The sequence below is a fragment of the Pecten maximus genome, chromosome 2 (genome assembly GCF_902652985.1).
Source record: "Pecten maximus chromosome 2, xPecMax1.1, whole genome shotgun sequence".
NCBI classification, from domain to species: Eukaryota; Metazoa; Mollusca; class Bivalvia; order Pectinida; family Pectinidae; genus Pecten; species Pecten maximus.
In genome coordinates this window covers 52,608,927-52,631,312 of record NC_047016.1, presented here as the reverse complement: position 1 = coordinate 52,631,312, position 22,386 = coordinate 52,608,927, and the positions used below count along the sequence as shown (strand labels likewise).

At 37.1% G+C, this 22,386-nt stretch overlaps 2 protein-coding genes across 6 annotated transcripts in view; one reads left to right on the top strand and one right to left on the bottom strand.

Annotated features, from left to right (window-relative positions):
- LOC117322466 (F-box/LRR-repeat protein 7-like) overlaps positions 1 to 9,977 on the top strand; it is a 69,276-nt gene extending 59,299 nt beyond the window's left edge. For all 4 annotated transcript variants that reach the window (XM_033877394.1, XM_033877398.1, XM_033877395.1 and 1 more), the window contains 2 exons: positions 2,633 to 3,583; positions 7,389 to 9,977. In XM_033877394.1, the coding sequence (XP_033733285.1) occupies positions 2,633 to 3,583; positions 7,389 to 8,119 (1,682 nt within the window). In that variant the 3' untranslated portion in view covers positions 8,120 to 9,977. The remainder of the gene's footprint in view (positions 1 to 2,632; positions 3,584 to 7,388) is intronic.
- A 2,046-nt stretch (positions 9,978 to 12,023) lies between these two features.
- On the bottom strand, positions 12,024 to 21,633 carry LOC117322464. Of its 2 annotated transcripts, XM_033877392.1 has the most exons (9): positions 21,394 to 21,633; positions 17,890 to 18,252; positions 17,017 to 17,193; positions 16,409 to 16,603; positions 15,083 to 15,299; positions 14,369 to 14,610; positions 13,044 to 13,133; positions 12,804 to 12,867; positions 12,024 to 12,268 (listed from the first exon to the last, which is right to left on the bottom strand). In XM_033877392.1, the coding sequence occupies exons 1-9, from the start codon at positions 21,443 to 21,445 to the stop codon at positions 12,130 to 12,132; spliced, it is 1,539 nt and encodes a 512-aa protein (XP_033733283.1). In that variant the 5' UTR covers positions 21,446 to 21,633; the 3' UTR covers positions 12,024 to 12,129. The 2 variants fall into 2 exon arrangements, with proteins under 2 accessions (XP_033733283.1, XP_033733284.1); XM_033877393.1 differs by lacking the exon at positions 12,804 to 12,867.
- Between the last annotated feature and the right edge of the window lie 753 nt (positions 21,634 to 22,386).

The window sequence follows — 22,386 nt, the reverse complement described above, 5'->3', positions numbered from 1 at the left end:
CCGGCGGCCGGGCGACACCCGTGTTTGAAATGTCCTGTAGAGTTCCTATCGAACGCACTGCTGCAAACAGCGTTTGTTGTTTCTATCGAACGCGTTACTGTATCGGGCGGCACGTTAGGGATCTATGGCCTATTATCCCTGTAATTTGTGGGTCACAAAAACGCTTTCATTGCACTCTCGGCAAAACTGGTCAGATCAAGAGCCGGAGTAACGGCAAGGCGCGTTTAATAGCTATTGGCTGGGAATACAATCAGTTTTATATGAAGACTCTCTTAACATCTTTTCATGAGAAGGCTAATTGGCCAGCGATGAAACCTAAAAACGCCAGTCCGACGGTTTCATTCAATAATCAAATAGCGTGTTTATTTCCTCCACTTTTGATATTTTCACCTTGAAGTAACCGCATGTTAATGCTTTTCTCCTGGCACTATTTAATTGTATTATACGTTATTACCGACCATCCTATTGGGACAGACTGATGGCTCAGTCGTTAGCGTATCCGGCTAATGCCTCCTCGGAAGAGATCAGACGAGCGTGGTTCGATCCACACAGGGGTGTTTTTCTTTGTACTGTCATGTTCGTATCCTTGGAAATGAGCCCTATTCTAATCGCTCTGATGACGCGCGACGGCCTCAATATATGTTGATCAGTGAAGTAGCCACCAGCTACTACAGACTTTTCCGCCTCAAAATGACACTGGTTGTTAACGGAGCGATATAAAAAATACAAAGTCGGGACAGTGGATTTGTTAATTATTTTTCTTCATATGTTGGGGGTCAAATTAACACGTTTTATAAAACCTGCGGGGACTAGTCAGATTATGTAAACCACATCCCAAGTGACCCTCCCGGAATCAAATAGATCCGTATATAGTGGAATTCCACTATTGTAAACTGTCTCTGGGTATGACGTTAATTCCTATTACAGAGACGACTGACATTACAATGTAGACACTAAGAAATGTTCATATACACAAGTAAATGTTCTTCTCGTTATAGTGAAACTCATGGGGTATATTTCACATAATGGCACCATTCTGAAATTTAAGCCAGTGAAGGCAATTTCATTCAAAGAAACATATTACTTTAATTACACGTTCAAATCATCGTATTTTAAAATTGAATTCTATGTTTACGCTGAGGAGGGCTGTATAGAAAATAAACCAGCAATTTGTCCTATTACTGTGTACATCCTACATGATTACAGACTCGTGATTATCATAACTGTTTGACAAACAGTTACCCACCCACGGCACCTGTGACACTAGATTGATGATCATTCTTTGTACTGGTGACTCGTTTTACTTTGTCGATATCACATCTCTCCAACTAACTGTGACCGACACCTTTCAAACTCCATGAAATGCATGACGCCAGAACTGCATGTCTTAAACTTCCACCAAATACAGCACGAGGCGTTACTGTTATAACTTTCAATTTCGATCATATATACCTATGTAACATAATATTCACCGGGGTCGAAGTACGTGGCCAATTTCTGATTTAACATACAAACATTCAAATAGCACGTTCGCTTTTTAATAGTTCGGTGGATTTCTTATCAGATAAATAACTGGATGAAATACTCACTTTTATTTAATTCGTATACGGAGAAACTTTGTCGCGATAACATTCGAACAAGTCAGGCAGGTAAATTAATTTTCTCCTTGGTGGAAGACAAGGCTCTCTCTTGAGCGTTGCTGCGTTTCAGTGGTACTCGCCACAAAAGAGGTCACCATGTCGGCAAAACCAACACAGTGTATAACTATACAGGTCTTGCTTGTTGAAAATATAATTGAATTTCACATGGCGGATTTTTTTTCTCTGCTGACAAAATGGCGATTGCTAAATTATACTGTAAAATGAACAGCGTGTTATGTAATTACATTAAATTGGTATCATCAGGACTCCTGGGGACGAACAATTAAACAAGGTGATCGGAATCTGTAGCTGGGGACTTTGGAGCACACTGATATTAACTAGACCTTACATTCACAATAGAGGGGATGTTATTGGAGTCTGTCTGCATTGTGGCGCTACCTAGCGGTCCCGCCACAAATTACTCACACACGAGACACTAGAATTACCGGATAAAAATACTTTCTGTTGAAGAATGGATGTAAATGTAATTATGAGCATCGTCTTAAATTAATCTAATATCTCGTGAGCGAGAGACGTCTGTATTATGGATGCTGTTGATTCCGTGTCGCGTTTCACGTTTTAATTTGTATGGCGGTGCCTGGTGCAGATAAGTTACCCGATAGAAAATGCTTTGTTAGAATTTTCATGGCTGTGATAAAACTGATATAACTCGTGACACGGCTACCTATTACCGTTGTAGTAATAGCTAGTTCTTTGTCCGGTACATGGCGCGTTTGCTAAAAATAACAATAATCCGCACATTTCTAAAGTCATAACAGAGTGACCCCCCCCCCCCCCCCCCTCTCAAAAGTTAGGCTTTATGAGTTAAACTGGATTCCGATTTGTACAAATATTTTTGTTTCAGTGAAGCCAAAGCAATGTAAGAAAAAGCTACCATACTGCAGACGTAATGGTATTTATTTTGTTCCAACCAAATTACGTTTTTTGTTTGTTTGACTCCATTATCATTGTTTTCCTTTCTTTTGTTACAGACAACAGCCAGAAGGCTGACTCTCTCCACGACTCCTCGTCCGGATTTGCGTCCGACGTGCCCTCCTATAACTCCCATGGATCTAGTATGACCACATTTAAGGGCGCTCCAGTCACACCAGTACATGACCGGAAGTCTTCTGAACGAGAACGAGACCGACGAGACCGGGAACGAGACCGAGACAAGGGAAATAAACCTCCTCCCTGGCCATCTAATACTCCACAATCTCATAGAAATCCACAACATTATCACCCACAGGACCTTAACATGCATTACAGAATGTCTACGCCATCGCCGATGTCAAATCGCTCAGTCTCATCTGCCAACACCCATTCAACTGCTTCCCATGTCTCATCTCATAAATCGTCATCATCACACGTGATTCAGAACACACCTGTGCCGCCAAAAATTAGTTACAAAAATCCTGCTTACGAATACCAGCTGGACAAACACATGGAGGAAATACAAAGCAATATTAAACGAATCGAACTGCAAGAAAACGATAAAATGACCTCAAAGGGCACGAAATACAGAACTCCCAGACTCTCCATGTTTGACTTGCTTACCGATGAAGTAATTGTGAAAATATTTTCTAATTTACCATCTGATCAACTTTGCAAAAGCTCGCGCGTTTGTGGTCGATGGTATAACCTTGTATGGGACCCGTTGCTATGGCGACATATCGTCATTCGTAATGAACGCATCAATGTCGACAAGGCATTGAAGTACCTCACAAAGAGGCTTAGTTTTAACACTCCTTCCGTTTGTGTTCTCGTGGAAAGCATCTCGGTGAACGGATGCGAAAGACTTTCTGATGTAGGACTTCACACAATCGCCAAGAGGTGTTCCGAACTGCGCAGACTAGAGCTACAAGGGTGTTCAAATATCTCGAACGAGGCGCTGTTCGAAGTGACGTCATATTGTGTCAACCTTGAGCACCTTGACGTGACAGGTAGGCATAATCTACTATTTTTAAGATTTTTGTGATTTGTCGAATTGAACGATATCATCTGATGTATACAGGAAATCGTCATTCTAGGTTGTACTTTTTAACAACTAGCTTTTCCTAGGGTCTCGACACCAAACATCTCATCGCAAATATCGATATTTCTTGCACCTATCATGATTCAGTCTTTTGTTCGTGACGTCATACCATTATTGCTGTACACTGCAGGAGCAGATGGTATATAGCTGATATTGCGGAACTTTATTTTCGTACGAAGTGAACGTTTTTGCTCAAGTGTACATTGAACGGTTGAGAATGACCTTAAGTTTTATATTGTGCAGGAAACAGAGCATTTTCTATACTAATATCTCCTTGTAATGTATTTAAGGTCTAAATAACCGACTCCTGTCTAGACCTTTTTCTCCATAGCTAATAGTGTATTATCATTGTATTCAGCCATGAGTTGATAGTGTATTATCATTGTATTCAGCCATGAGTTGATAGTGTATTATCACTGTACTTAGCCACCTGTGTTAACAACTCCGGGTTAATTATACGTTAAGTTTAACTTATTTACGCTCTCTTCTGTTTGGGTTCGACATTTTTATTTAAAACGTAACAGTGGTCTGGTTGTGATAGAATTCGACGACAGGTATTTTTAGGGAGATAATGGCGGGTTCGATTTGAAAGAAGCAGACGACACGTTTCCCGCCAATGTTTGCTTATGGTCTTAAATACAAATAGTGTTGGTGTTATGTCAATAATGTACAGTCCGCACAAAAAAACGAAGGTTGAGTTTCACTTGAACAATGGCACTGTGTGCTAGTAGGCTGTCATTACCGAAATAAAGTAAGCTAAAATTTGACTTTGGTAGCAGAAAAGTATACGAGACATGACGATATATTCCGAACAAGATTGACAGGTGTTCTTCAAAATTGTCTAATTTTGATTAAAACAATCTGAGTATGCCTATAAAGAGTAGATTATCATCAAACATAACTGTTTATCGAAATGAATACACAGTTGGTCCTATTAAAAGTTGTTATTAGATCCGGAAAGAGTTTCTTAACAATACAGATACTGGAACAAGGACAATCCCGTTAAGATGTGTTTCGTACTCATTTGTACATACGTAATTTTCCACAAATATTTGATCATGTGAATAATTTCGGTGGGGTACATGTAGCAATGCAAAGAGAATTCTATCCGTTTTCGAAAGTTTTAAAACTGATACATTTTAATGGTACTTTTTTTTATAATTACAAATGTATGTTTACATAGCTCTAGTTTATTTTGAAATTTGACCTCATCCCGATCTTTATTGTATGAAGTATATATCTATCACCACACGATGTCAAATACAATATATGGTGCCTGGTATATGTACGTAATTCTTTGGAAGTGTAATTTAATCACTAACCCTCAGAGAGTAACAATATTATGTTATCTATATAACCAGTAGAATCTTATCTGTTCTGGACTAAAGTACGCGGCAAAAGCATACACCAAAATAAACTACCGATAATTACATTGGGCCGGGACGTATTAAACATCAAGTATCGAACGCACCTATTGCCACACAATATGTCCGGTATCGAACGCACCTACAAAACACAACGCTGTGTAGTTTCACCGCGGTGATCAAATATACTTGACACTAATAAAGAAAACAGATAATTGCTACAGATTGTATTTTTTATAATTGACAGAACTGCTATGACAGACCACCATTTTAATACATTCGTCCTTTGTACTTCATTGTGAAAATTTGTAAAGAAATTCATATAGAACACTTTTCAGTATAGTTGTCGAACACACTCGTTAAAATATTAAAATACCCGGCGTCATTCTTGATAACATTGTTAGAAATTTTCACCAAATCTATTCTGAGAAAATGACTAAAGCTCCAGTTTAAACCGATTATGTCAACACTTTCTTCACTTCACATTACTTTTTATACAAGCTTTTTTTTTGTAAAGGGAACAGTTCTATTGTTGGTATAAATGTAATTTTATCCAGACGGGCTAACAACTACAAGAATTGACAGCATGTCAGTATAAATTTATAGATTTAAAGAGAGATATCCACGGAGAAATTACAGCCTTTTCTATCTAAATGATCAGGGTGCTGTCTGCTTTTGTTAAAACGTAATTAAGCTGTTCGCATACTTACTCAATATTATCAAAAACTACATCTCTAGAAGGACTGATGGGTTACTATGTAACGTTGATCGATAAATAATGTGTTTATGGCTGATCTAGGCATCGATACAATACATTTCAAGGTCAAAACTTCTCAGCGTTCTCTCATGATCTAGAATCTGTGAATAAATATTGGAAATTCTGTATAGTATAATCTCCGTTAGGCACCGCCAACTAAGTTGCTACATTTTTATTGTCATAGCAAACGTTGCATCCAATTTAAATTTAAATACTGATGAATTAAGTTAGAACTAGGTTTATAATCTCCAAAACAGGGGACCGTTACCAATATACGATAAAGCGGAAAAATCGCGAAATCGCGTTCAATTTGGCCAAGACTCGAACAGATTCCATACCTTAATACGAATCTTAATTAGTCGAGAACGAGGTTACTTTTGGAACCAGGCCACGTGGAATTAAGGGGAGATAACTCCACTATCAAAGCGATACTCTGTGTCTGTAATTGAGACATCTATATCATGTACAGTATATGTACATGTATGATCATGACTTGCTTATTTTCATTTTTTATAATTAAACGTCTTTGTTTTGTGAAATATATTCCGAAGAATTTTCCTTGACTGTCCCGCTGAAATGCATGTTTTGTACACTAAATCAATTGAATACTGAAATTAACACGTTACCTGTCAGGTTGGCCATATTGACATGCAAATCGAAACGACCCGTATGTGAATGACGTATATTAAGATACGACCTGGCTGTATAAAATGTCTATTACTCCATTGAGAATATTCCTCGCTCGTACAAACCCGATACCCACAAAGACAGCGACAAATTGCTGAGTAACATTTAGGACTCGCTGTTTTGTGATTTTGTCGGCTGTAAATGGATATTTTTAGAATTATTATATTGAGTGTAGGGACAAGTCAGTACATTAAGATATACAGACTACAAAATACTATCCCTTAATCAGTGGTGTACATGTTTGTGTGGTCCTCTTCAGACCAGCATCATCTATCTGACTCACATAAAGACATACACGACACGTGCAGAAGTTCTATTTGATCTTAGAATAAAATCCATTTATGCATGAACACGATTGATGACATGTAAAGAAAATTTATTCAAATTCATACATTTTCTAGCACCCTTGTCATTCAAATGCACATTTATCATGTTGAAGTCACACGTTTTTTGTAGCTGCATAGTGTTAAAGTCAGAATTCATACGTCCTCTGCTTTTGAATAATCTCTTAGACGTATGAGATTAGTGTAAGTTATCAATAGGCCCCGGAGATGTTAAACATTCACTGTATATTTGATGTAGCCTTCACAAACCAACGCAGTGGGTCCATGTTTAAAATAGCGTCATCATTTCATGCTTGAATCTCAATTCATGAATAAATTGGACGGCGATGTTTGGTGGTGAACTTGTACATTATAGTCATGAAAATGTACAAAGAAAATTGTGATTTGTACTCTTCCTGCATTCTCAGCGAAATGTACGCGTTGGTCTCACATAATAGCCCGGATGTAACTTGTGCATGCTCTTTATGTTACACGGTTCCCTCTTGATGGAGACCGTATATTTGATAGGGGTTCTTTGTAAGGTAGCCCGGATGTTACTGATGTGCCATTTTTATTTTACAGGGTGTCCATGCGTCACCAGTATCAGTCTCACCGACCAGATGCTCAGACAGGCGTCTGCGCACCATCTTCGCCAAATCCACCTTCGGTATCTCGACATGACCGACTGTTACGCCCTAGACGACGAGGGTCTCCGAACGGTCGCCCTTCATTGTTCACACCTTCAGTTCCTGTACTTGCGTCGGTGCGTCCGAATTGGGGACAACGGTCTTCAGTTTATTTCGCATTACTGTACGGGGATTCGAGAACTCAGTATTAGTGATTGCAAAAAAGTGACAGATTTTGGACTATGTGAACTCGCCAAACTGGACGATTTACGATATTTGAGTGTCGCAAAATGTGACAAAGTGTCAGACGTTGGCATCATCCATTTAACAAAGCATTGCCGGAAGTTGCGTTATCTGAACATGCGCGGCTGCGAAGCGGTGTCGGACGACGCCATGGACGTTCTTGCCAGAAACTGTTTTAGGATTAAGTCCCTTGATATTGGAAAGTGTGACGTTACGGATGAAGGTTTGCTCGTACTTGCTCAAAACTGTAGCCAATTAAAGAAATTAAGTTTGAAATCCTGTGACGCAATCACGGACAGTGGTGTGAAGGCGATAGCTAAACAGTGTCGGAACCTGCAACAGTTGAACATACAGGATTGTCACGTGACTGTGGACGCTTACAGAGCGGTCAAACGTTACTGTAAGCGGTGTTTTATTGAACATACAAATCCAGGGTTTTACTGAGATACAGAATGTCAACAATTCTCATAGTACCGGGATTCTAAGCAATAAGAATAACATATCTAAGAACACGTTTGAGCCTCTGAAAAACGCTATGCTAGGCCCATATCAAAATATTTCTGAATCTTTTAAAAAGCTATAAAACAAAAGATTTAAAAAGGTGTTTGTTTACCCAAAATTTACAAGTATAATCAACGTTTCCTCTAAATGATTATTTAACATTTTGTGAGATACTCCTTGTTATTGATGATTTTGGGTAAAAGGGCATTATATATTATATAGACAACACCAGTCTTCATCCCTTTGTGCCTCCCCTGGGTATACAATAGTTTTTATGTCGATGATCAAAAGTACTGCCATGTAATATAGGGACATTTCAAACTAGGCCCATTTCTTAAAAGTCCATCATTATGGGAATGTAAACAAAGACGATTTGTGTCCATACCCTTGAGTTTATTAGATACTAAATATGTGTGCACGTGCAGGTTAATCGACTCTCACGTGCACGTGAGTAAAATTTAATGCTGCGATACCGGTCTAGTTGTTTAGGGAAAAGAGCGTCATTTGACGTGTCTTACGATCACATTGACTGTTAACCGGAAGTAGTTAAACCCCGGTGTCCGCGACTGCGGTCTGGCGGGTATCCGGTACTGATTGAGTGAACCCGTTTTTGTATTCAATAGATTCTTTGTGCCAAATATTATTAGATCTGTAAACCGTTATATCAGTATTTTTATAAGTCAGGAGTAACTATGCAGATGTTTATTATATATATATAGATATTGATGTACACTATCCCGATAAATCCCTTAATATGTATTTATTGCTGTTACTGAAGATGTAATTCGGATTCTGGATTGTTTGATACCGGGCCATCTTATGCTTGATTTGTGTAAAAAAAATGTCTGAATTTGAAATCTTTAATTCATTTTATCTAAAAGATCAAAGACAATATTACCCCCAGATATGTCGTCTGCTCAAAATTACCGAGAATGAATTGCAAGTATTTTTTCCTGAATATTGGGATAAATGAAAACGTATAATCAAGGGTAAGATAGTACGTATCTATTTGATTGAGAATAGTACCGATCACTATAGCTTGTCTAGATTTCGCCTGATATGCATCTTCAATTACAAATATACACGAGACCAGGACATGGAATGTGAAATTATTTTTCTAAAATGCAAACAGAAAATCTAGACTCAAAAGTTATGTATACGAGGATTTGTGTAATCTACATAATGTTACAACCGGAACACATCCATGTTATTTGTATCAGATATGTGTTAGATCTGATGCGTTCCGAATGCAGTATTTCATTTTGCGATTATGATGGTCGAGATGTTTTATACTTCATTAAACTTGTCAGATCTTGTTTAATGATTTTGTTTCCAAACTTACCATCTCAAGCGAGACCCCTATAAATATTCCAGAGTCTCTTAATCTCGATCATCTAGACGCTTAGTCTAAAGTCACTTCCGGTTTTAATACTTTGGTTTAGCCTTGTTCGAGTACTATGACATAGTACACTTTCAGTGGAAATGGTACACTTTCAGTAGAAATGTAATACTTTAATGTAAAAAACCGATTTAAACAACCAATGTATTTTTTTTACAATGCAATAGTACATGTTATATAGATTTCTCGGATTATATATCAAGTGTTCAAGTTCCCAAATATTTTGTCATTTAAACTTCCCTATAAGTGGTTTCTGAACCGCTTGATATTTCGACACACTTTATAATATCCAGCGGACGTCCCTACTTAGCCGGTATCGATATTCACACTCCCGAGTGCTATTCTACGCCTGACTATTGTGATATTTGTTATAAAGATAAAATAAAATGTAACATCAGTAAATTAATTGTTTGTTTTATGTATGTGAACCTCGTCGTAATGTCCGATACGGACCTTGACAGTGTTATAATGAAGTCATAATGGGCAAGTGCAAAGACATAGTTATAAAAGTGATGACGTCACTTGAACAAAGGCTAGAGGTTTATTAACAATGACCGATTCAAAACAATTATTGAAATTATAACTATACCGGGACGATCATCGGTGATCGGGTAGCTCAATTGGCAGAGCATCCGGCCAGTGTTCGGAGGTCCCGGGTTCGAATCCCGGTCTGGCCGCTACATTTTCTCCTCTCCTGTTACTTAACATTGGGCAAGCTATCATCAGGCAAGTGTTTACGTTCGATACAAGGTTAGACATTAAATCGGATCAGTGTTCTAGTACCGAATTATTGAGCAGCTGAATAATTGAAGACGTCCCGGAATTGGGAACAAAGTCAACCCCTAACTTCAGTCCTCATCGTTTGTACGACAGTTCACTTCCTATTGGTGTCTGTTCTGGGTGCCTTCTGCATGTTAACTCATTCAGTTCCGGTTTGCATCCATCAAGAAATGTATCACACGCACTATAGGCGACTGCTTCCATTCCAAATAATGTTGCCTTAAATGCCAGAGCAACTGTCTAAAGTTTTTAGCATACCCCTGTTTGGATACGAGGAGATCATCAAGACTGGTTCATCTTGCTTCTCTACTCTAAGTTGGGGCCGAGCCCCGAAAGGGCGTTAACCGATTACAGAAGCTTTAGGTTCGCTTTCGTCAGAACCCCGTACCAGGTACAAATGTACGTAAGCCGGACTTTTCTTTGGTCCCAGTACCAAATGCTTCTTCTACATTTCCACGGGCAAATTGTTCCGATTTTTGTCCCGTCAGACGATATGGTATTGGGACAGTAAGGAGTAATAGACAATACCCTGCCCGTGTTGGGGATCGAACTAGTGACCTGTCGTTCGCAAGCCAATCATCCTACCACTAGGCTATATGACGAGTTTGAATCCCGGTGTGGGCAGGCTAGTTTTCATTACTCCTTCCTATTACAAAGGTACAGTATACATGTCTACAGCCATCTGTACTCCTATAACATAAGAGGCCGCTGGTCGGCTCTTTTTCTATCGGATATTATTTTGCCGACTGCAGTTTCCGCCCGAAATCCGGGCGGAACGAAATATGCTAAAAAAAACCACTGAAGTGGTTGACAGGTCATTACAACGATGTCTACGTATCATGTATGCAATATATATCCCATATATATGTCACAGACACAAATATATAGTATAATACGGTGTAGAACACACAAAATACATGCCCATGTCATTGTAGCACTTTTCTAGTCGTTTTTAAAAATGGCTGCCTAAAGGTTGATACAAAATAGGTTTGGTTATTTCAAATGGAACGAAATGATATGGACTTTGTTGTATTCCGCTTGTAGGACATAAGTTGTATTCCTTTTTTGTATTAACCGGCAAATCACGTGGTATTTCTACTATCGGTAACGTCCGGTAACGGCAGTAGGCCTATTGTCTGCTTGCGCTCTGCTCCGCTTCGGAAGAAGAAAACTTCATAATATGTGTTTGTTACGAAATTATTCTCATTTAATCATTGGATTATGGAAAGAAATATATATTGGACACCGTTGATAATTTAAATGTAAGTTGACACGCTATATTTTTTTCAATAAACGAACTTTGAAAATTTCATCGTCAGCATCGGGAAAATCAGCTATGGGCAGTTAGAGGTTACACGGCGCCTGTCAAAAGTATCTCGCCGTGTAAAACCTCTAACATTGTTGGAGTACAGCCATCTGCTGACTTGAGTAACTTGTTTTTAAGTCGTTATGAAAGAATCAAACTTTCTGTAGGACCAAACCGCTTTAGCTGTAATCGTCAACAGGCAAGTTATCTCCCCTTAACTACAGATAATTCTGAAGAATTACGGGTTTATTATGTGAACATGTCTCGAAAACAAATCGAGTGTGAAATACCTTGAACAAATCCGTTTAAAGGGAGGTAACTTGCTGTTGGAAGAAATGTCTGAAAATGACAAAATCGTGATATTGCGTTAAAATTTTATTATGCATAAATGTAACAAGAAACAATTGTCAAAAGTAAACGAAACTCAACTTCGTTATACAACAAGAATTAACAAATCCCAGTAAGCCATTAGTATCCACCATAAGTGTGCGGGGCGTTGATGAGAGCCATCAGATTCTCTTTCTCCAGGATCATAGTGGCCAGGGTCGGATTTATCATGCTGAATCCTTCACTGGACGTACAAGCTGTTGGGATCTTCGTTTGGATTCTACAAAAAAAAAATCATCGTTACTTTCGTATTCAACTTTGTTGTGAATTTAAAATACAAAGAAATTTAATTGGTAAATTCTACTGTTAAAGTTAATATTTTGAAATATTCTGTTGTGAACTGTTGGAAGTATAAGAATACTAAGAAATTTATGCAAGTTTATCAAATGTAATGACAAAATCTGTTCTGTGAGAATAAAAAAACAAAAACTATAGTATATGCTGTTCTGAACACCCAAATATATGTATACGATATATGTTAATGTATTATCGTTTTACCATAAGTTAGACCAGAAATAAATGAATCTTAATGTCTATTATAGGCCTATACTATAATGGTAAAACCAAGAAATGTAAAATATTTCCAAATATAAAGATATGCTCCACACAACCGATTATCAGAATCAAATGGTCCGTCCCTGTTGATTCATCAATCATTAAACTTCAGAACTTTTGAGAGGGGACATTTACGATGTATCGTGGCCTTACATTATGTAAAAGTCATACTTTAAAATTTATAAACTGTGTTTACATACTTCTTGAGATTATCGATGTCGCTCCGAAGATGCTTCATAATTTCTTGTGGGGTTAATCCGGGACCTATATAAAATAAAAACCGACCATGTGAATCCGTCCGCAGTTGGAGGGGAGATAACCCTGATGTTTACACATACGAAAAATGTATTATTGTTCCATTTATTATATTCAATTGAAAAATAGGGTTTCCTGTGGTACATAAAGATTAGGACACAAAAGATTGAAATGTAAAAACGTACCATTACTTGGATTCACTGGAGGGAACTGGGTGGGCGAGTTTCCAAACATCCGGTTGAAGAGCACCATAGTCATATTCCACTGAGGCCCGGCTGCAGCAGAAATAGGATGCAATAAATATTTAATTTATTTGCGTTTCGTGCTTACTTACAACGATAGACATTTGTAAATATTTTTTATCCCATAACCACGCTTGTTTCACAACTGATATGGCACGTGATAAAATGCGTAGCAGTGTGTTATTATTTTTGTTTACACACTGCAGTGTGTAACCACTTTCTAAGCCTCCGATTGGTCATTTGTGACCTCCAAGGAATCTGATTGGCTAACCTCTGGCCTTTGACCACGGACTATTTTTACTACTCTCACTTATCTTCTTTTTTTACCGCCTGTCTTTAAAAGATCAGCATGGACACGTTTTGTGGATTTTTCAGTGCTCAACATAAGCATAACTGGGTGAGAGGGGTGTCCTCATGGAAATGTCGATTAATCTGGGGTTTGTGTCGAACGAGATGGTAAAATAGACGACGCACGGAAGCGAGATATTGCATCGATTATAGGCCTACAAGTAGCGAACCAAAACTGACTCAAAAATTGCTCAACACTCCAGCTCGGTTTCCGAAATATTTGTTGAAATGCACGATGTCTTGAATTAATTAATCTCAGAATGAACATTTAACATCACAATATCTAGTAATAGCATACCTACGAAATCCAGGTAAGGACCGATAATTGAATCTGATAATGATTAGTCTAATATTCAGCGGTGACGTTCGACTTCGCGATGACGGTGTCGTCTTCGAATATTTCGAGCGGAGTTATTTAAACAAGTTACCTTTTTATAAATTACACAGATACAAGGACTTTCAAACTTAAATTTCGTTTTATAAAATAATATCATTTACAAATATAGTACAGAAGATACGAGTCTTGCATCTAAAATAGATGATAAGCTTTCGTTCATAACGACCTATATTTTGTCCCGTAGTGATTTGGTTCACGGAATTTAGTTGCTACGTTGGGAGAATTTGAACTTGACATGCTTACATTTGTCAGTAAAGAAGTTATGGGATAAACAAGTTCCCCTACTCGTGACGATTGTTTATTATTTTTATCCAACTCTCGTTAGTTAATTTTCTAATTCTGAAAAGACACTCGCTAAAGCTGTGTCTTTTCAAAATTAGAAAATTAACTAACTCGAGTTGGATAAAAATGATAAACAATCTCCACTCGTTGGGGAACCTCTATTTACACGACATACATAACATACCGATATCCTAGTATACATGACGTATTAAAACCATCCAAACAAATCTAGCGGACTTACTCAAATTGTTCGCCATGAAGGTTGGGGGAGACAATGTCGCCGACGCCAGGTATCCCTCGTATCGAGCCAGTTCCCCCATTGTGTTGTTTATGTACTGAAAGATGACATGCGTGATTTTCTGGATAACGTCGTCAATAACCATGGGGTCGAGGGTAGCAGTTGAAGGATTTTTAGAGAAAGCTTCCTGAAGGTGATTTGTGAGGAAAGCAACAGCCAGGCCGGACTTCTGGGCCTGCCAATAACTGGAAAGAGAGAAAGTCAATTTCAGCAACAAACATTCCAAAAAGATTTATTTCGTTTTCATAAAATGTTCTTGTATCATTCAGCCTTTTTAGGATGGGTGGAAGCGATAATGATGTTACGGAGTACCTAGGAAATCTGTGACGTGGTCTGGCAGTAACCCCCATACCTTACCACATACAATGCACCGTCATATCGGGATATCGAACCACGGTCGCTTAAGTGAAACTAATGATGCGATATTCGCAACGTCACTCGATCAGCATTCGAACTAAAAACCGATAATACGTAAAAGTTTTATATACTTACAATATATCTATGAACAATTCTACAAAAAAATACTTTTCTTCGTGCGACTATCAAGAACGATAACTAGAGTAAAAGTGGCGCTCAAATCACAATTCGCGTACAAGATAAATAGTGATTTTATACACGAGAGTTATGTCTGCTCGCTTAGTTCCTGTATGCACTTACTATGTTGCAGTCCAATTAGCAGCCCGCCGATGCATCTGGATAAATTTTTTGGGAGATGTACAGCGGAAGGCGTCGGGGTACATGGTCATTTCTGTGTTGAAGAAATCGTTTTGCATCATTAAGATGACGTCATTGATGGTTGTGAATTCGCCGCGGTGGTATCGCTCCATAAAGGACGTCATTTTCCATCTGTAGCCTCGCAGGAACCAACCAAGACCTGAAAATGTGTTCAGCATTTAACTAGAGACGTGTTTGTTACAGAATGTTTATAATAGTCATTGTTCCGTCTTACATAAACAGACTATTTCACATTTTGTTATAGTAGCAATTTCGAGAGACTGCAGGGGTGTTGGTATGTACGTGTGCATTTTCCATTAAAATACCATTCCATAATATAGGAAGAACATAATTGCATCTTGTAGTGAACAAAATCTTAGAAATTTAATAAGAAATAGAAAACTTCTTGCATTTTCTACACAATGCCCATATTTGGCAATAAAAGGGGCATAACTCTGGTGAAAATAATCACAAAAATCAGTTTCACGAACGCGTTCAAGCTAGTGTGGTATAGAATATTTGTAGCATTAAAATCTTTTGATAAATAAAGGTAAGAGAGTGCTAACAAAGAATTGTTAATGAATGAGCTTTACCCGAGCAATCACACATGCCGTGAAACACGAGCCCAAAACCCGTAATATGTTAAAATACAATTGCTTCTAATTCTATTGTGCAAAATCTTGAGAAATTGAATAGAAAACTTTTTGCATTTTCTACACTATGCCCATAACTGGCAATATGAAGAGGCATAACTGCTCAAAAATAACCGCGAACTTAGTTACAAACTCGCTTGAGCTATTGTGCCATAGAATATTTTCGGAAGTTTCATAAAAATCCGTTGACAGATAAAGGCTAGAGTGCTAACGAGGACAAGTTCACGGACGGACGGACAGCGTTATGTATATCATAATACGACCGTTGTTTGACGGGCGTATACAAAGGTTAATAATGTCCTGATCTCTAATCATTTAATGGACAACAACAGACAACATTGGTTTACTATACGCAGAAAGGTATTCACCTTCCGTTAGAGATCATCCGAAAACCATTCCAACACTTATTTCTAAAACACTGCTCATGTAGGAGACGTTACCTAGATGTTAGTTTAAAATGTTTAAGTCATAAGCATCGCTTCAAAATGCCACAAAATGAATATCAAATTTTCTATTTTTACGAGGACGTTCGAACGGTTTCCCGGGGATCTCGAACGGGAGTATCCATTTTTTACGATGGCAGTAATCTACATAAAACAAGAGTTAACGGCCTTACTTTTGAACTCTTCTTCCATCAAGATTTCTATAAAGGACTCGTGGATGACGTAATGGACTCCCCACACTAGTTCTGTCGCCATGCCGAGAATCTCCGGCTTGTTTGGAAAGTATCGGTGAAGTAGTTGTTCGATACGGCTTTTCAGTGAAGAGTCATGTGACGCCATCATCGTGTCCAACCGTTTCCTCATATAATCTGAAATTAAGACACGGGTAGCCTAAATACGACGGCGAAGCAGAGACATATATACTGTATATATGTCTCTGGGCGTAGTTACGACAGCTGACTTGGGTAAAACAAAATTTGACATTAATGTGTTAATCAAAACAAATTATACAAAATTATAAAAGTGCATCATTTAGAATATGTCCTCTGATGAAATAAACTGAAGGTATATTTTTCCAAAGCTGTCAAATCACCGATAAACGTTGCTGAAATTCAGCAACATATTTTACGGGAAAAATATCCGCTCCTCAGACTGCTTAATGGCGGGAAATGTTTAACTTATAAAATATTAATATTGTAGGATTGTTATGGTAATCAGAAATTGTATTTTGATGACTGATATCACATTACATGATTCAATAAAATTACAAATTTTAACGTACAGACGAACACCCTCTGATACATGGTGGAGGTACAGTTGACACGCTTGTCTAGGACGAGGTGGGCCATGTCCCCAACCATCAGATCTAAAGCAACTCTGACGTTCTTCAGGTAATCAAACGCGGACATCGACCTGTTCAGCACATGTCCGACCTCATCGGGCGAAATGTGCATGTTATCTAAAAATAAATGGTTAATATACTTGATATATCATGCATGTTAAATATGTAATTAGTCGATAATTTTGTTCAATATAGCAGAGTCGTGTAATTCAAAATAGCAAATTCAAAATAGCAGAGTCGTGTAATTCAAAATAGCAGAGTCGTGTAATTCAAAATAGAGTCGTGTAATTCAAAATAGTAGAGTCGTGTAATTCAAAATAGAGTCGTGTAATTCAAAATAGCAGAGTCGTGTAATTCAAAATAGAGTCGTGTAATTCAAAATAGAGTCGTGTAATTCAAAATAGAGTCGTGTAATTCAAAATAGTAGAGTCGTGTAATTCAAAATAGCAGAGTCGTGTAATTCAAAATAGCAGAGTCGTGTAATTCAAAATAGCAGAGTCGTGTAATTCAAAAAAATCAGTCTTGTAATTCAAAATAGCAAATTCAAAATAGCAGAGTCGTGTAATTCAAAAAAATCAGTCGTGTAATTCAAAATAGCAAATTCAAAATATCAAGAGTCGTGTAATTAAAAAAAAACCAGTCGTGTGCATACATAGCAATGATAGAGAACAGGAATAGCACGGTACATGGGGAATTAATTGTACAGGTTGTATTTCGGGTAAGTGCAAGCAATTCATTTTTGATATCGCTGGTAACATTTAAAATGATTTATACTATACACTTATTCTATCTACGAATGTAAATGAATATTACCCTTTGGCATCAGGATGTTGGGAAATCCGTGGAAGTATTCTTCGAGGATGCTCTCCATTACGGGACAGTCCACCCAGTGTTGGTAGAAGTTGATGGGGTGGGGAGTGGAAGGGTTAACGGTGGGGTTGTGTGTAGGGTTAACGGTAGGGTTGTGTGTAGGGTTAACGGTAGGGTTGTGTGTAGGGTTAACGGTAGGGTTGTGTGTAGGGTAAACGGTGGGGTTGTGTGTAGGGTACGAGGTTGGTGATGGTGTCCACATTGTCGGGTTGACCGAGGGCACGACACGATTTTGTTTCTTCGCCAATCTTCGTCCTACCATCTTCGCAATCGCGGTGATCCTCTGGCGTTCGAACCCTGCACTTTCTGAAATGTAAAATATTGGCATAACGACAGACGACTCGCCTCTGTTGCATCGTAATTTTGCCCCATCTACATATTTGGGAACGTAATTGCAAGATAAATGCTGTTTCACATTTCAGGTCATTGAATAAGCACAAATGTGAAATGTCGATTTTTTCAAAATAATATTCTATTATCAACGCCACAATATACTTTCAGACCTCGCGTGCTACAAAATATTTTGTTAGTTTGCCGAATAATGTAAATATGAACATTCGTATTTACAGGTTGGGTATAGTTTTCTTACTAAAAATAGCCAAATCACTAAAATCAACTTAATTTTACCATTTACCTGTTAATAAGCAAACATTCATCAAAGCAAGATTTAATATATTCTGTTGGAAAGCAGAAGAGACGAATCTTCTAATGGAATATTTCAAAAGTTAAATTGCTATTGTAAGTCTTTACAGCCATGATATGTTTATCTCTCAGTTGATTCCAGTTTATAAAAGACAGGTCTGACATTTCACCTCCAAAAGGAGTCTATAAGATTAAAAACATTAAGTAGGATAGTTCGTTCATTTATGGGGGTTAAGCTATTACAAATAATTATCCAAAGCGTTTTTTCACTTTTAAAATAACTACATTTATATTGTCCTCTTCTAAATGTTGTTTGTACTTTAAATATTCTGTTTATGTAATCATTTTTAGAGGAAATAAAGAGAATAGTAGAAAGTTTTTTGAAAGATGCCCTCGCTTCTCTGATGGGTATGGAGGCAAAATCATAAAACCAGCGACGGATTCTGGACAAATGTACAAACAACAAAGGTAATGCCTTTAATTTAAAACCGATTGAATTCTGTCACATTTATATTGGGGGTACAACTACCACAAACTCCTGATCTTGACATATGAAGGCAATTTATACATCTGAAAGGATGCTCAGAGGCCCCCACGGTTAATCAGTAATAAGTTGGTGGTGGGGGCAATGATCCTTGCGCACACGGTAAAGGGGAAGTAACTCCCAACTTAGACGCATCACAACACGAATTCCAATTATTTCGTATGGTTATTCATATGTAGCGGTGTTCAGAACTCTGAAAAGAAAATCTATGTTCATACAGAAACATGTAACGTTACCACATTGTACTACGTATATCAATTCTCGGACCTGCAAGAGCTTGAATTGGAAAAATAAAACCCCATAAAATATTAAAGGAAAAATTATTAGGTTTAAATAAATATCTAGGTAATTTAATATAAAAACGCCTTATGAAATATTTCCAATATCGTTTTTTTTTCTATGCAACATGTTCATCCTTTCTTCCAAATTTGCAAAGGGTTGTGTTCAACTGGTTTTGATTTTAGAAGTAGATCAATACACATCTTAACATTTCGTATTTGTTACATTGCTATAATTATTGTATTTTCACTTATTTTTTTAATTACGGTGAAACAATTGTGATATTGTATATCACATCTATTACAAGCGATTAATATTATTTTCAAAACGTGTAGTTTTTATTTCTCGAAAAACAAAAAAAACAAAAACAAAAAAAAAACGATTAAAAATAATGCACTTCCGAAATAAAGTCTATCACGCATATACAATGAATAAAGAAAACAATTGTAACACATGCATGAAAAGAAAGAATCTTGCTCCCTAAATTTTCCAACTTCCTAGACCACTGGTACAGATATAATTTATACGAGCTAACGTATGCGTAAATTGCGATATCAAAATGTTCATATGTTGATTAGACAGTGGCAATTTGTTTACAGTGTAGTTGTCCAAATAAAGAATTAAAAAAATGTGCGACTATGAACACTTGACATTACTTAGTTATAAATGTATGAAAAGATTTATTTTTAGGTTAATATTAGTTGCGTCATTTTTAGTTAAAACTTACAACCGAATCTTGTTAAAGAGGCTTACCCGCAGACGGACCGGTAAACGGCACATCTCCGATCACTAAATAATATTCAGTACACGTTTCTATGTGACAGAATTAGAGGCTATCAGACTTTATTTCTTGAAAACAATTACAGAATATGTATTTAATTGACGTTATAAAACTCAACCTGAGAGGGAAATGTATGGAATATAACGGCAAATCTTTGTAAATCGCCGCTGCCTTTGAAGTTATCACTGTGCGGCACCGTGCACGTGCTTGTTTCTTTGATGTGTCAATCAAATTAGACTTATTGCGGGTTGCGATTAAATAAATAATATTTAAAAATGAGGTTTAATATCACTTTTCAGCGTTTTATAAGGAAAATAAAATGAAAAACTCAACAATTCCAACAATCTGTCATGTGTAAAAAATCTTTTTCTATTAGCCAATTTTTCTGATCTCTCTGCGGGCAAGCCTCTTTAAAAGACTTAGGGTTTAAACTCTTAAAAAGTAATATTGCACAAATCTCAAAATGTATGCCCGACAATAAAGAAAAGGAACTTTCGAACACACCGATAATACATTTTTATTTTATAAACCATTTATCATATAGAAGCTTCGCATATTCGATGTTTTAGCGTTGTTTGTCTTGAAAACTGGCTATAAATTATATATTTAATACAATTTTGAAAGTACAGGGTCTAGAGAAAAAAAAAATCTCCAAGAAATTTGATGAACAAGTTGAACATGCACAAGCTTACTTATTTAAGTTCTCAAAAACCAGCCGTTTCTGGTTGTTAATTATAACAAACAACCAGAAACGGGTGTTTTTTTTAAAAAGCGCTTTATAATCGATTCCAATGTTGCATCGGTGCATAAATAGACAAGAAATGATGTTACAAATTAAAATTGGACAATTCCATTATAACTTTTAGTTCCTGACCCCAAGTACCTTTGAACTGTACTATTTACGAGAATAAGAAAATAAAATTACCACTGCTATCAGTCTGGATAACAATTAGTTTAAATTGAGGGTATTAACATGGTAAATGATATAATCATATTCTTATTAAGATATTTGGACTTTGAAACTGTTAGCTTTATGTCAAGTTTACGATTTAGGAACTTTTTAGAGACCGCTTGACAAACCACCAGTGTTATTAAATAGGGGTTAAAATGAAGTCTCACCCTTGCTAAAACAGAGTATATTTTATCTCGTAGCTTATCTAATAAAAAAATAAAGAAAATTAAGAAAAGTTAAGCTCCTTACCTTGTATCACAAAGACACACGCCACGATAGCTAGCCATGTTGATACGCCCATCTTGTTTCCTCTTCTCCAACACCGGAACGTAATCCTCACCTCTCCACGTGTAAGACTGACAACGGCTGTAAAGACGTCAGGCCCTATATAGCTCGGTACACGTGCGCGGAGTAATTTTACATCGTCGTATGTGGCAAAAGACAGGCACGCGCACGTGCACTTCGGGGAGTTTACAGTGGCATGATTCGATGACAATACATCAGGCGAACGTTTGACCTTGAAGGTGCTTCGTCAGCATAACATACATAGAGTCTGAATCCAACTTTAAAAAAAAAAAACGAAATTTCTACTTTTCATTTTTGATTTAGTGATAAAAATTAACCTGTTAAAAGTATTTTTCAATGCATATTTCATATGTAAAAATAACACACTCAATTGTTTCATGATCAAATTTCAAAAATAATTTATGTATAAAATTGAATGGGAGAGGGAAAGAGAGCGGGTTGTTTTTCAATTTTCACATTTAAAAAAAATACTTAAAATATTTCAATGTAAAACTCTATACACACTCTCACACACACGAACAGTTACGTCTAAGCGTCCATTATGATCTATTATTTATATTTTTGTAAGATTATTAATCACATCAACATACAGGTTTTATTCTTCATTTTTTGTGCATCTATAACGAAAGTAATATTTAACTTACTGACCAGTAAATTCTAATATGGTCAGGCCGAAATTCCCTGTGAATATCCAGGTTTGTAGCGAATTACTATTCGTAGTTTAGGAGAAACTCGGCTGTGTAAATAATGTATGTCATGAAACAATACAGGTATGTTATAAATACTTACAGATCATTGAAGCATATTTATATTACTCCCAGTAATGTATCAAAACAGTAGTTCCAATTTTTCAGACGTTTCATCATTTATGTACATGTATATAATACCGGTCAGGCATCGATAAAATGTCAGAATAATTCGGACTACAAACCCAGG